The following is a 13,087-nucleotide window of genomic DNA, read 5'->3' as shown; positions in this document are numbered from 1 at the left end:
CCACCTAGTTCTTTGTTCCTTGCTTCCAGTCAATGTTCCAGTATTGGTCTTGCTCTCTCCTGGATCGTTCTTATGACCTGCCTTCCCTGCGTAAGCTAAGTTCTGCTTGTGTTTCTTTTGTTTGCTATTTTTTCTGTCCAGCTTGCTATTTTGGTGTGTCTTGCTTGCTGGAAGCTCTGGGACGCAGAGGGAGCACCTCCGTACCATTAGTCGGTGCGGAGGGTCTTTTTGCGCCCTCTGCGTGGTTGTTTGTAGGTTTTTGTGCTGACCGCAAAGCTATCTTTCCTATCCTCGGTCTATTCAGTAAGTCGGGCCTCACTTTGCTAAAATCTATTTCATCTCTGTGTTTGTATTTTCATCTTTACTCACAGTCATTATATGTGGGGGGCTGCCTTTTCCTTTGGGGAATTTCTCTGAGGCAAGGTAGGCTTATTTTTCTATCTTCAGGGCTAGCTAGTTTCTTAGGCTGTGCCGAGGCGCCTAGGTCTGGTCAGGAGAGCTCCACGGCTACTTCTAGTGTGGTATGAAAGGATTAGGGATTGCGGTCAGCAGAGTTCCCACGTCTCAGAGCCCGTCCTATGTTATTAGTAACTATCAGGTCATTTTGTGTGCTCTTAACCACCAGGTCCATTGTGGTTCTAAACCACCAGTTCATAACAGACACGGCCAAAGATGCAGGCATGGTGACCTGGGTTAAGTTCCCTTTAAATTGTCTGCCAGGTGCAAAGTCAGCTCTAGCAACCAATGAGGATTGAGCATTGATGAGCCATGGAAGGGTCCAGCAGGGCTGTGGAAGAAACAAAAGGTCATTGCTGGGTGTCCAGTTGGCTAGTAAGAAGATGTAACCAGCGTCTAGGTGTGCAGTAATTTGCGAGGCAAGGCCTATAGTCACCCTATCTTGTATGTTTGCCTTCAGAGCTTTGGCTGGTCCTTAGCTGCCAGACCCACTGGATATTCACCTCTCCATTGTCTGGTAAAATGGCACATTGTACATAATGATGTCATATTATACTAATGTACAGCCCCTCTTAGCCACAGTTGAATTTTTGTCAAAGTGCTGTGATGCCCATGGCAGTGTTTGGCCACCAATTACTCTGGGGCATAAACAGTGGAGCAGTCCTGACCTACAGAGATCTGTGATTGAAGACCAATGCAAAGCATAACACTTTTTTATGAAGATGTTTATGGTTGCTGTATTGCGGCTTTATGCAACTCTGAACTTTAAAAAACCGTAATGTCACCATGTGTATGAGGCCTAAGCATGTTTTCTGGAGAATATTATCAATTAGAGTTCCATGGAAATATCCCAATAGTAAAGCAACTGAGTAAAATTGCATCTTTCCTAAAGAAAATATTGAATTTTAAATTTTTACGGTCGACGAGCGAGAACAGAGAGATGTTTTAATTTATAAGTAAGCAACTTTGTTAAGTCGTGTCTCTCAGTATGCAGCATATTCAGATTTGCTGCTCGTCTGCAGATGTCACTCGTCAGTATTGACAGCAATTAAGAGGCTAATAATTAAAAAGAGTGCGGATCTCATCAGTTGTTATCAGTGAGGGGCCATTAACCTGTAAATGAACCCAAAACAGAGTGTTACATCCCCATTTCTTAATTATCTGTAATTTCTCCCTGGAGAAGGAAGGATAAGTACTCAGCAGCGTGACTAGGAGAAAAATATAAAAACAAGCAAGTGACGTTGGTCCAGATCAGTCAGAGACTCATTCATCTGCAGAAAAATAAAAAAAATTATTTCCAAAATATTACGTAAGGGTCCATTTACACAGCGTTTCACTCTACGATGAGTGGCCCCAACGGAGCTTACATCCGAACCCCCCGCAAAACTGGATTTGGGATTATGCCCTTATGGGGCCATTGAATGGTGCAGACGGAGTCACCGTATACTCTGTTCATCCGAACCCCATTTTGCCAGTGGTTCGGATGGGAGCTTCGAGAGGACCAGCAAACCTATGAGAAAATGCTGTGTGAAATGACCCTAAAAAATGCAATGTTTTTATTTCTGCATGATATTGATATACCCCATATTATAATTACGGATGTATCAATGTAGGGTGTTTTTGACACATTTCTGTTGCTAAAAACCTCACCAGAAATGTGGTCAAATGTGCATTTTGTTGGGATTAAAGCCTGTATCAGATGTCAGGAATTTGTCTGGTACTGAAAAAAACGGTACAAGTTTCATCAGTTTTTTTGGACGGAGTTCATCAGTGTTCGGTTCCTGTGTCAGTTTTTCTAATCAGTGTTTCATCAGTGATTTCCTTGTATGAAAAATATATAAAATGACAAAGCTTCTTCTACCCATTTTAATGTTACTCACGGACAGTATACGGACTGCACACTGATGCACATTCACTTAAATCCCCTTTTAGACGCCTCTCTCCAGGTCATCCAGTCCCGCTCCTTTGCCCTGATGAGTGGCAAAATCCTCAAACTACGTGTCTGCAAAATGGAGTTTCTGGTTTGTCGTCATATGCAAAAAAAAATAAAACAGTTTATCCTGTTGACTAAACAGTGAAAAATGGACAGCACTTGGATGACACACAAATGAAATCCAAGTGCTATTTGTTTTTTTCATGGCCTGATCTCATCTCATGAAACACAAATCATAGCAGGATGTCGGATTTTTTTTTATTTGTTTTTTTTTCTATATAAATTGGTTAAAGGCACATTGATTGTAATGGGTCCCTGATGACATGTTTAAAAACATGGATGGCACACGTAAAGAAGCTAAGGTGTAAATGAACCTTTGCTCTGATTGAATGCTTCTCATTTGGCAACATGGAAACCATCAGCAAGGCAGTTTACTCTTGTTGTTAGATTTTAATATGTATAGTTATTTATTACTGTACTAGAATGTGTTCTTCCCATAAGACCCTGTGTCTGACTAACTCATTAACAATTAATAATCCCTGCAGCCAAGATCAATAAAACATGAATGCCACAACATTAACACATAATTATCTGTGGGGCCAGATTAAAATCTACATAACTAATACCAGTTATTTACTATGTGTTACTTAGAAAACTAAGATCCATCAACAGCAGCTAGACTAGACTTTGTACAAAATAAAGCATCACTAAACCAACCAAAATATTGTAATTCTATTCTAATACTATGTCTATAATAATTATAGTTGCACCCATCACAAAATTTGCCCTTATGTCTTCTTGCAGGTATCTAGCTCAAGGTTTATTCTCACCTTTCACCTGACTGCTTTGCTGGTTATACTTTAAGGTTCATGGTGTTATGCACACATGATAGTAAACACGGGGATAAAGGATCTAACTAAAAAAACTTCACAAACTCCACCCCTGTACAGACCCTAGCATTTTCAGCACAACCTAGCTAAACTTTGAAGGTAAAACTAAAGAAGACAACTTGGAGCTAGCTCTCTAAAAGACCATCAAGTGTGTCACTTACCTCATAAAGAATAGAGAGAGTAAGAAAGAAGCCCCAGCAGTAAACTTATCTGACTGACCTAGACACTCAGAAGTAGGACTAGACCTCCAAGCAGCACCCACTAAAGACTATCACCAGCAGGTAAGACCAGTAGGGGAGAGGTATAAATAGTGGCACCTGCAGTGCGATAGGACAGGCTATATAACCAAATGAAAAACACCTGATGTCAGACAAGAATGGACAAAGGCAAAAGGTAATTAGCACCCGGACAGCAACAGAACCTGCTGTGGCTCATTAGACAGAGATGCCGACAGAAGAGCACAGGACTGCTGGATCAAATCCTGCAGCATAACACATGAGTGTTTAGAGTTCCAGCTCCTTAGTTAGAGAATATCTTGTTTTAGGTCATCTCAGCTGCATTCTTGCAGTCTGTTTGTGAGTTATTCTCACCAGCACCCTTTCCTTTCTTCCATATTTGGGGTCTGGGATGTTTTCATTTAGTCTGTTTATTTTTTGGTTCTCTTTATTTTACCCCTGTCCATCCTGTGTGAATGTGTTTAGTTTCTTACCCTTGGTTCTGGTGTCTCCCTGCACGCTCTACTTTCCCTTTACAGGATTTGTGTGCAGCCTCCCCTCTGGTTCCTCAGGGGGCTACAAGAAACCCCTGGATGGCCTTTTAGGGAGCCAGGTCCGAGGAAGTGTTTTTCAGTTGTGCGGTTGTGAGGTGGCCAGGGTAGTAGTCATGGTGAGGGGCTGCTGTTACGGCACACCGGGCACCCCACAAAGAAAACTCAATGTCCCATTTGTTGTGTGATTTATGTGCAATGCAAGTCACTCACTTTTAGATTGGAGTTTTCCTCAGGTTGCATTGTCCCAATTCCAGATATTATCACACACTGATTGACAGAGTCAAAGTCCATTTTTACCTAAACAACTTTACTGAGCAAGTTCAGTTCAGTCACAGATATCGCACAGTAATGCACACTGATCATAGATCCTTTCCTCTGTGCTGTTCCTTGCTCTCCTGGTAATCTTTGTTCCGGTAACGTACCATCCGGTACCGCAGCTTCCCGACTAGCCTGACTAGTTCCTGCCTGGGGGTCCCTGCCCATTTTCCCCTCTGAGGGTGAAATAAAGGATGGCTCTTCAAAAGCTTTTCCAGACCGTAGGGCTCGGACGTTCCGGGATTTCCCACTGAACATAGTCACAGCCACTCTCATGCTGCTCCTGTTTCCTCGTACTCATGTGACTTCCAGCCCTAAGGCCCTGAACTGCTGGACTCTTCTTCTTAAACCTGTTTCTGAAACAACCTTGCTGTTCTCCGTCCAACTCTTCGATTGACTAAAATAAGGAAGTATCTCAACTATTACTACTCTGACCCCTCCTAACTTGGAAATCCCCTATTTCCTTAACCAGTTCTTATCCTAATCTTATCTAATCTCCTAATCTAAAGTGCCCCCCACTGTACTAAACCCTATGCTACCCATTACTATTACTCTTACTAAATCCTACTCTTCTACTGTAATTCTCTAACTTTATCCCTAGTCCATAAAATGCATAACTACACATTACACATACATTATTACATCACAAAGCATCTTACACATAAAACGTACCCGTTTTACTAGGAAGTAATGCAGGGCATGGATTGACCCCAACACTCCCTTACACGGTTGGGGGCTTTTCTAGACTGCACAAGGACCAGTTGGGTGCAGGTGTGCATTTTTCTTTATTTGTTCTTTTCTTTCTCTGTTATTTTATGTGAATGAGAACACGTTCATAACAGCGAGGAGGAAACTAAAGGAGAGTCCTTACTAATCCGATGAGGTCCTGACAGTTGATTGACACGTGACTCTCTAATGAGTGTGTATAAAGGGAGAGATCTTTCAATAAATTCAAAAAATGGGGAGAAGTCATTCGGGGTTGTCATTGGCCTAATCACGTCTCTCTCCATAGTCCCCAGTTGTCTTTACAAAATATGCTAACTCTGAAACACAGCATCGTTTCAGAGTAAAATATACCTGGTTGCAATCACACAGCTAGTGTTTGATTAATGCTGCCTGAGGTTTGAGCAGCATGAATCTAATTACAATTTTTTTTTAAAGAGTACTTGTCATTTCAGATAACTTTTCAGAATAAGCCATCGTGTGTATAGATGAGAAATGTCAATATTTCTGGCTACTAAATGACTTGTATTCTCCAGTTTTCACCAGTTTTCTCATCAGTTGGCTCTGTCTGTGATTTTCAGTGTTTTCTGAGCTGTATGGTGGAGACTAGCTGCTATAATGACTCTCATATGACAGAAGCAGCACAGCATGAAAAGCATTATACAGCAGTATTGACCGGTGTGGCTGTAAATCCAACATTGAAGTGAAAAACATTTTCTGAAATCTACAGCACGATCTGTCTGTGTCTGTCAGTCACTCTCAGGCTATGTGCACACGTCAGGATTTCTTGCAGAAATTTCCTGAACAAAACCAGACATTTTTGCGGATTTTTCCGCATTTTTTTGCGCGATTTTTCTGGAGGTTCTGGGATGCAATAATATAGTGGGAAATCTGCAAAAAATCCGCAACATTATTGAACATGCTGCGTTTTTTTCGCGAAAAAAAACGCAACATATGCACAAAAATTTCGGAATGCATTATAAATGATAGGATGCATATGTATGCATATTTAAAGCGTTTTAATTGCGTTTTTATAGCGATAAAACGCAAAAAAAACGTGAAAAATCCGGAACGTGTGCACACAGCCTCACTGTACTAGGTTCTCCTTACTCCCTCCATCCCTCTCCATAGAGTGTAATCTGATACTTCAGTGAGCTTACAGTCCATCTTACTTTCACCAAGATAGATTTATGCTTTTACAAACTACTAGTAGTGTATGCAAAGATTGTTGAAGTGGTAATACCCAACTTACCGTGCCTACTGCTCCCATTCAGCGTATTCAGTTCAAATTACTAATACTGACCTACAAAGCCATCCACAACCTGTCTCCTCCATATATCGCTGAACTAATCTCCCGATATCTTCCCTCACGTAATCTCTGGTCCTCCCAAGACCTCCTTCTCTCCTCCACACTTATTCGCTCCTCATCCAATCGCCTCCAAGACTTCTCCAGAATATCCCCCATCCTGTGGAATTCTTTGCCCCAACACGTCCGACTATCAACCACATTCGGATCCTTCAGACGGAACCTGAAAACCCACCTCTTCAGGAAAGCCTACAGCCTGCACTGACACCGCTGCCTCCTCACCACCCCCAAAGCTACCGCCTCACCAACACAGGAGCTCCTGCAACCCTCAACCTATTGTCTCCTTCCCCATAATCCTGTAGAATGTAAGCCCGCAAGGGCAGGGTCCTCGCCCCTCTGTATCAGTCTGTAACTGTTAGTTTGTTTACTGTAAGTGATATCTGTAACTTGTATGTAACCCCTCCTCATGTACAGCACCATGGAACCAATGGTGCTATATAAATTAATAATAATAATACTATTACTTATTTTATTATTTTACAGCATATGGACTTTATTTTTAAAGTAACCAAACAACCCCTATAAAGTATAAATTAAGGGTTGTCATTGCATATAAAACAGCCCCCGTTATGATCTGGGTCGATCAGCCGCATATTAAAATGGGTTGCAAGAAGTGCCGCTACTGAACAATTAGGGTTTGAGAATAGTATATATTTTAGGGTCAATGACCATGTTTTTTAAATAGATTCCACTTTTGGTTATTATAGCTGCAATTCCCACTTTGCACTTCCCAATACATATTTTATGATTGTCTAATTTCTACTGTTTTTATTTCCAGCAGGTACAAATGAAGAGCATCCTACTCAAAATACAGCTCTGCCTTCAAAGGAGATCCCCAAGGGTATGAATAGGACAATACTGGAAGTGTGTAGCAGCACCGCGGCACCCCGCAGGAGTTTGCTTCCAGCAAAGAAAACAACCACATCACCTGCTGGTAAGCAATTCTATTCCAGATAACATCCCTGCTAGAACTCGCCATCTGCATTATCCCAACAGGAAGGAAACAATTTCTTATTAAGTTAAATGAATGTTTTTCTTCTTCTTCCTATAATGACAAAGCAGAACCATCAGCCTGTCTAATGGCAACGGAGATCTAGAATTTACTACAGAATCTGCACGGCCATAAAAATGTCCTAGAAACAGATTTTGACGTTTTATAGTTTCTGAAATTCTTAAAAATATTTTACTATATACGGTATATAAATAACTAATACAATAATAAATAATTATAAATTCATAATCATGCACAACACATCATCATTAAAGAGGTTGGTCACCTTTGGGGACATTTTTTTCTTCATTATATGCATGTATTTTTGGCCAAAATTCATTTTTGTAATTGGGTTTCATTAAAAATGTTGCCTTCTGTAGCCTGTGTGTTGCACTGTCTATTGATGGCTGTGGAATGGGTTAATTGAGAATCATAATGGAATGTGCAGGTGAAAAAATGAGCCTGAAAAAAGCAAAACTGTAATTATTTTGTAATCAAAATGAATTGCAAAAATAATTTTTGACCCCAAATACGAGAATTTAAGTTAAAAATAAAAATTGTCCCAGAGGTGGATAAGACAACTGATTCTGATTTTTTTGTATATTATTATTATTATTATTATTATTATTATTATTAATAATAATAATAATAATAATAATAATAATAATATTAATAATAATAATAATAATAAATTATTATTATAGATCATTATTGTTGTTGTGATATTATTATACAATTATTTTAGAAATACAACATTACATTAAACACATTGTTTATAAATTATGTAATGTTAATACTAATAATAATCATTCTTGCCATTATACAATTATTTTCAGAATATTTAAAATAATACCTTATTATACAAATTATTTGTATTTATTATTTTATTATAAAACTACTGCTACTAATAATAATGTAATTGATACATAATGTTTATAATAATGCATTATTTTAATCATAATTACTAATTTATATATATATATATATTTTTTTTTTGTGTGTGTGTGTGTGTGTTTTGTTGAATTGACGGAAAATGGTGCCACCATTATGTACAATATATTTATATGGCTTTATTTTTTTTCCACATTGCATACCCTGTCAGATTTTATACTTGGATCCTGCTCAGAACATGAAATCATAATACAAGGTCGAACCTCCTATAGATATGAAGTTATTCACCATAATGAGTAGTTTGCACTTTTGGACAAGGAGAATAGTGGCTTTGCTTTAGGAACAGCGTGAGAAAGTCGAAGGTCAGACGCGACCATAATCATTTGTCCGTCAAAAAGAGATGGCCTTGATAAAGTCTGTGGGGCCCTACGATATTTCTGTACTTCTCTCACTTCATATTGAGATATATAAAGATTATGTGTTGGATTACGAATTAATCTGCCACCCTCCCGAAAAAAAAACAACAAGCCTTGTTCATTTGGATGCCCAATTACAAAGGATTTCTAATAATAATAATAATAATAATAATAATAATCTTTAGTTATATAGCGCCAACATATTCCGCAGCGCTTTACAGTTTAACAGCTTCAAGCATTGCTTTAAGGAAGAATGTATGCTTTCACTGTACATACGGTCTATAAAACAGAGCAGCGGGGATTCTGTGTCTCCATACTACTCCACCGTTTGCATGAAGCCATATGATAATATTAGCCAATTGCTAAGCCTTTAACTTTAAGGCCCCGTCACACTAAGCGACGCTGCAGCGATACCGACAACGATGTCGATCGCTGCAGCGTCGCTGTTTGGTCGCTGGAGAGCTGTCACACAGACAGCTCTCCAGCGACCAACGATCCCGAAGTCCCCGGGATGTTTACCCTGGCTACCATTGTAAATGTAAAAAAACAAACACTACATACTTACATTCCCGGTGTCTGGTCATGTCCCTCGCCTTCAGCTTCCAGCACTGACTGAGCGCCGGCCGTAAAGTACAGCGGAGACGTCACCGCTGTGCTTTGCTTTACGGGTGGCCGGCGCTCACCAGTCAGTGCGGGAAGCTGAAGGCGAGGGACCTGACCAGACACCGGAATGTAAGTATGTAGTGTTTGTTTTTACATTTACAACGGTAACCAGGGTAAACATCGGGTTACTAAGCGCGGCCCTGCGCTTAGTAACCCGATGTTTACCCTGGTTACCAGTGACGACATTGCTGAATCGGCGTCACACACGCCGATCCAGCGATGTCAGCGGGAGATCCAGCGACAAAATAAAGTGCTGGACTTTCCCCAGCGACCAACGATCTCCCAGCAGGGGCCTGATCGTTGGTCGCTGTCACACAGAACGATTTAGTTAACGATATCGTTGCTACATCACAAAAAGCAACGATATCATTAACGATATCGTTCAGTGTGACTGTACCTTTAGTATTCCTTGCCAGCTTGGTGGCTCAGGGGAAAAAAAATATGGATTATTTTTTGCGCATAAATGAATATAATTTTTGCAATTTGGTGTTATAAAAAAATTTGATTTGTTTGACTTCTATATTCTTTATATATTAAAGCACATGGCAAACTGCAGAGCGAGTTCTCAGTAAATCCTTTAGTGTGCTCATGTTTCAGCAGAGTCTGTAAAGCTATGTCTCCACAATCAGGAATAACAACGTTTTGGATGCACAGTATTTTGATTGTGTCCAAAACCCTGAGTTCTAATTGCCACACTTGTTTGTCAGTACATGTGGATTCACCGCAGGCTCTGACTGGCCCATAGGGTAACAGAGGAATCCCCCGGTGGGCCCCTGTGCAGATCTGGGCCCCCAACCCCACTATATAGGCAATAATTGGCATAATTCACTTGATTCACTCTGTACAGAAAAAAACAGCATCTCATCATTCATTTACCAAACTACCCAGTTTATTATTATATAGAGATATAGGTAAATTTGTGAACCAGGGTAGTGTAATATTTGTATGCAGGTGAAAAGTGGGCCCTTCAAAGTCAGTTACTGGTGGGCCCTTAGCACCCCAGTCCGACACTGATTCACCGCATGTAATGACATTCACTTGGTCAAAATCCACAGCAGAGACTAGCGTCTATGGTACAAAACTTGACATGCTGCAGCTCGTAAACCTGCGATATGCCTACTTATACAAAGAAATGCCTGATGAAGAGACCTGAGTAGTCTTGAAAGCTTGAAATTTGCTACCATCTTTTCAGTAAAGGTACCGTCTCACAGTGGCACTTTGGTCGCTACGACGGCACGATCCGTGATGCTCCAGCATCGCTCCATTATTGCTCCAGCGTCGTAGACTGCAGTCACACTTCGCAATGCACGACGCTGGAGCGATAATTTCATGACGAGTTTGCGATGTAGAAGCCGTTGGTTACTATGCGCACATCGTATACAATATCGTGCACACCTTTGTTACACGATGCGATCATGCCGCCACAGCGGGACACTTGACGACGAAAGAAAGTTTCAAACGATCTGCTACGACGTACGATTCTTAGCGGGGTCCCTGATCACAGTAGCGTGTCAGACACAGCGAGATCGTAAGTATATCGCTGGAACGTCACGGATCGTGCCGTCGTAGCGACCAAAGTGCCACTTTGAGACGGTACCCTTAGTCATTAAAAGGTATCAACCACTGAGGACTCTCAAATCTAAATATTTTTCTGTCCACTGGCTAGCACGGTACAAAGATATATATTTTTCCTGTATAAATTTTCTTTGAGACTGTTTCCTTGCAGGACTGGGGTTAGTCAGAGCCAATATAAAAGCAAAGGCACAGAATGCAGCAGCCATTTAACTTTGTTAAAGGCTAAATAGAGCACGTCAGAAAACAGTTCAGCATTGGAGAGGAGCAAAAGTGCTAAAATATTGGACTACTACACCAGATATACTGTTGTTTACAACTGCAGCACTGAGGAGAGAACATGGGAGTAGTAGTATATGAATAATCCATAGATGCCTTTGATGCGAGGAAAGATAGATAGGAGAGGTGCCAACAGCAGCAGACTAACTGTGATTGATCAATGATAAACTCAAGGAGGTCTTGGACCCTGTCCTGCTGCTTGTGAATTGCACATCCTTAAAGCACTAGAAAGAAAGAAGCTAGTTCAAAGCCATCAGCACGATTTTCTCTGCTAAAGAAAAAAAGAGATCAGTGCTAGTCAGAGAAAGTGTAAATGCTAGCTTGTAACCAAAAAATGAGTGGCTTTTGGAAGTTTTTGCATTTCTTGTGCAATCCCTTTTGTATGTAAAGAAGGAAAGGGTGAAACTTTTTTTTATTTTATTTAAAGACAAAATAAAATTTCCAACAATTCGATGACCCAATTTATATGAGGGTAGCTTGAGATGGATATATTTTGACGAAAGCCAAACCTTATTCCCAGGGCAAAAGAGAGGCAGGTCCAGATATCTCCTGTCCACATGTCTCTTCATTCGTTGGGAAGATTTCATTGAAGAGGTGTTGTTGTCCTCCTAGATCTTAGAAAAGACCTTTAGGAGAGTTTCTGCTGCAGGAATGTTGGTGATAGCAGACACAGGAAATAAAATATTGGGGTCTGAGAGGCAGAGACAGGGCCATAGTCATGGCTGAGTTGCTTTACTTTAACATGCCCTGGTCCCCCGTCACATGAATATAGTGTCCCCACTGCAGCATACCTTCCACTTCACCTTCTGCACCGTCAGGGTCCCATCGGGCTGGCTGAAGATTCATTGGTGCCGTTGTTCCACATACAGACACAGAGTCTGTTTCATACTTCAAATGCAAAACTTTACTTTCATAATTTCGCAGCACATCCATTTTCATTGCAGCATCAACATCAGATTTCTCATCATGCATTTCTTCCTCTTTCCCTGTACTCTCCTCCCTGTCACACAGCACGTGCCCGGCACGGACTGTATCATACTGTTCGTCAGCATCCTCCCGCTTCACACTCTCTGCATTTGGGGATTCCCTCAGCTGTTTCGCACTGGATCTTAGGGCATCAGCCCATGCGATGATCAGCCACATGGTGAGCGACCTGCCCTTCATTACTGCTGTGACTTTTCCTGCAGCTCCAATTCTCACTAAACGCTGTCACTGCTGCTATTCTGCTTTGGTCTGGTCTGCTGCTGGTCTGGTCTGCTGCTGGCCCTGGATGGCTGGGCTTCTCCCTTAATGTTACGTGGACACTGTGTTGTCCTGGGCATTTAGCCCGTCTGGACTGTCAGGGCACTCAGGCCCTCCTGAGCTGTTCAGCTCTCAGGCTACACTAAACTGAAAACAGGAAGCGCTATGTCTTACCCCACAGTGGCCCCTCCTACATTAACTATTTACCGTGTAGTACTCCCATCCCATAATATGTACACTATAATGCGCCATCTAGTGACAAAACTGAAGTACTACACTTTCCATAGAAATACTGCATAAATAATAGAGCAAACATATAAAAACAATTATACATTCAAGGCATATTTAAATAGCAGACTACATATATACAGCTATACACAAGGAAGGCTTTACAATTAGGGAGTATTAACATAAGAAAGGGGAGTGGAGTATTACACGGTCCCGGTCCACCCTTACACGTGCACCATACCATAGACATATGTAGCAGCAGCTATGGACATGGACAGTTCATTTTTTTCATGACCCACTGGGTGTATCTTTTCAGTGGCAGCAATGCACCACCACAACCAGGACAGGCGAGG

General features: G+C 41.0%; 1 protein-coding gene across 1 annotated transcript in view; it reads left to right on the top strand.

Annotated features, from left to right (window-relative positions):
* MTUS2 (microtubule associated scaffold protein 2) overlaps window positions 1-13,087 on the top strand; it is a 957,846-nt gene that overhangs the window by 725,326 nt on the left and 219,433 nt on the right. The window contains exon 5 of the mRNA XM_069759018.1: window positions 7,231-7,386. Coding sequence (XP_069615119.1) covers window positions 7,231-7,386 — 156 coding nt within the window. The remainder of the gene's footprint in view (window positions 1-7,230; window positions 7,387-13,087) is intronic.

The sequence above is a fragment of the Ranitomeya imitator genome, chromosome 3 (assembly GCF_032444005.1).
Source record: "Ranitomeya imitator isolate aRanImi1 chromosome 3, aRanImi1.pri, whole genome shotgun sequence".
NCBI classification, from domain to species: Eukaryota; Metazoa; Chordata; class Amphibia; order Anura; family Dendrobatidae; genus Ranitomeya; species Ranitomeya imitator.
This window is presented reverse-complemented; position numbering and strand designations above follow the sequence as displayed.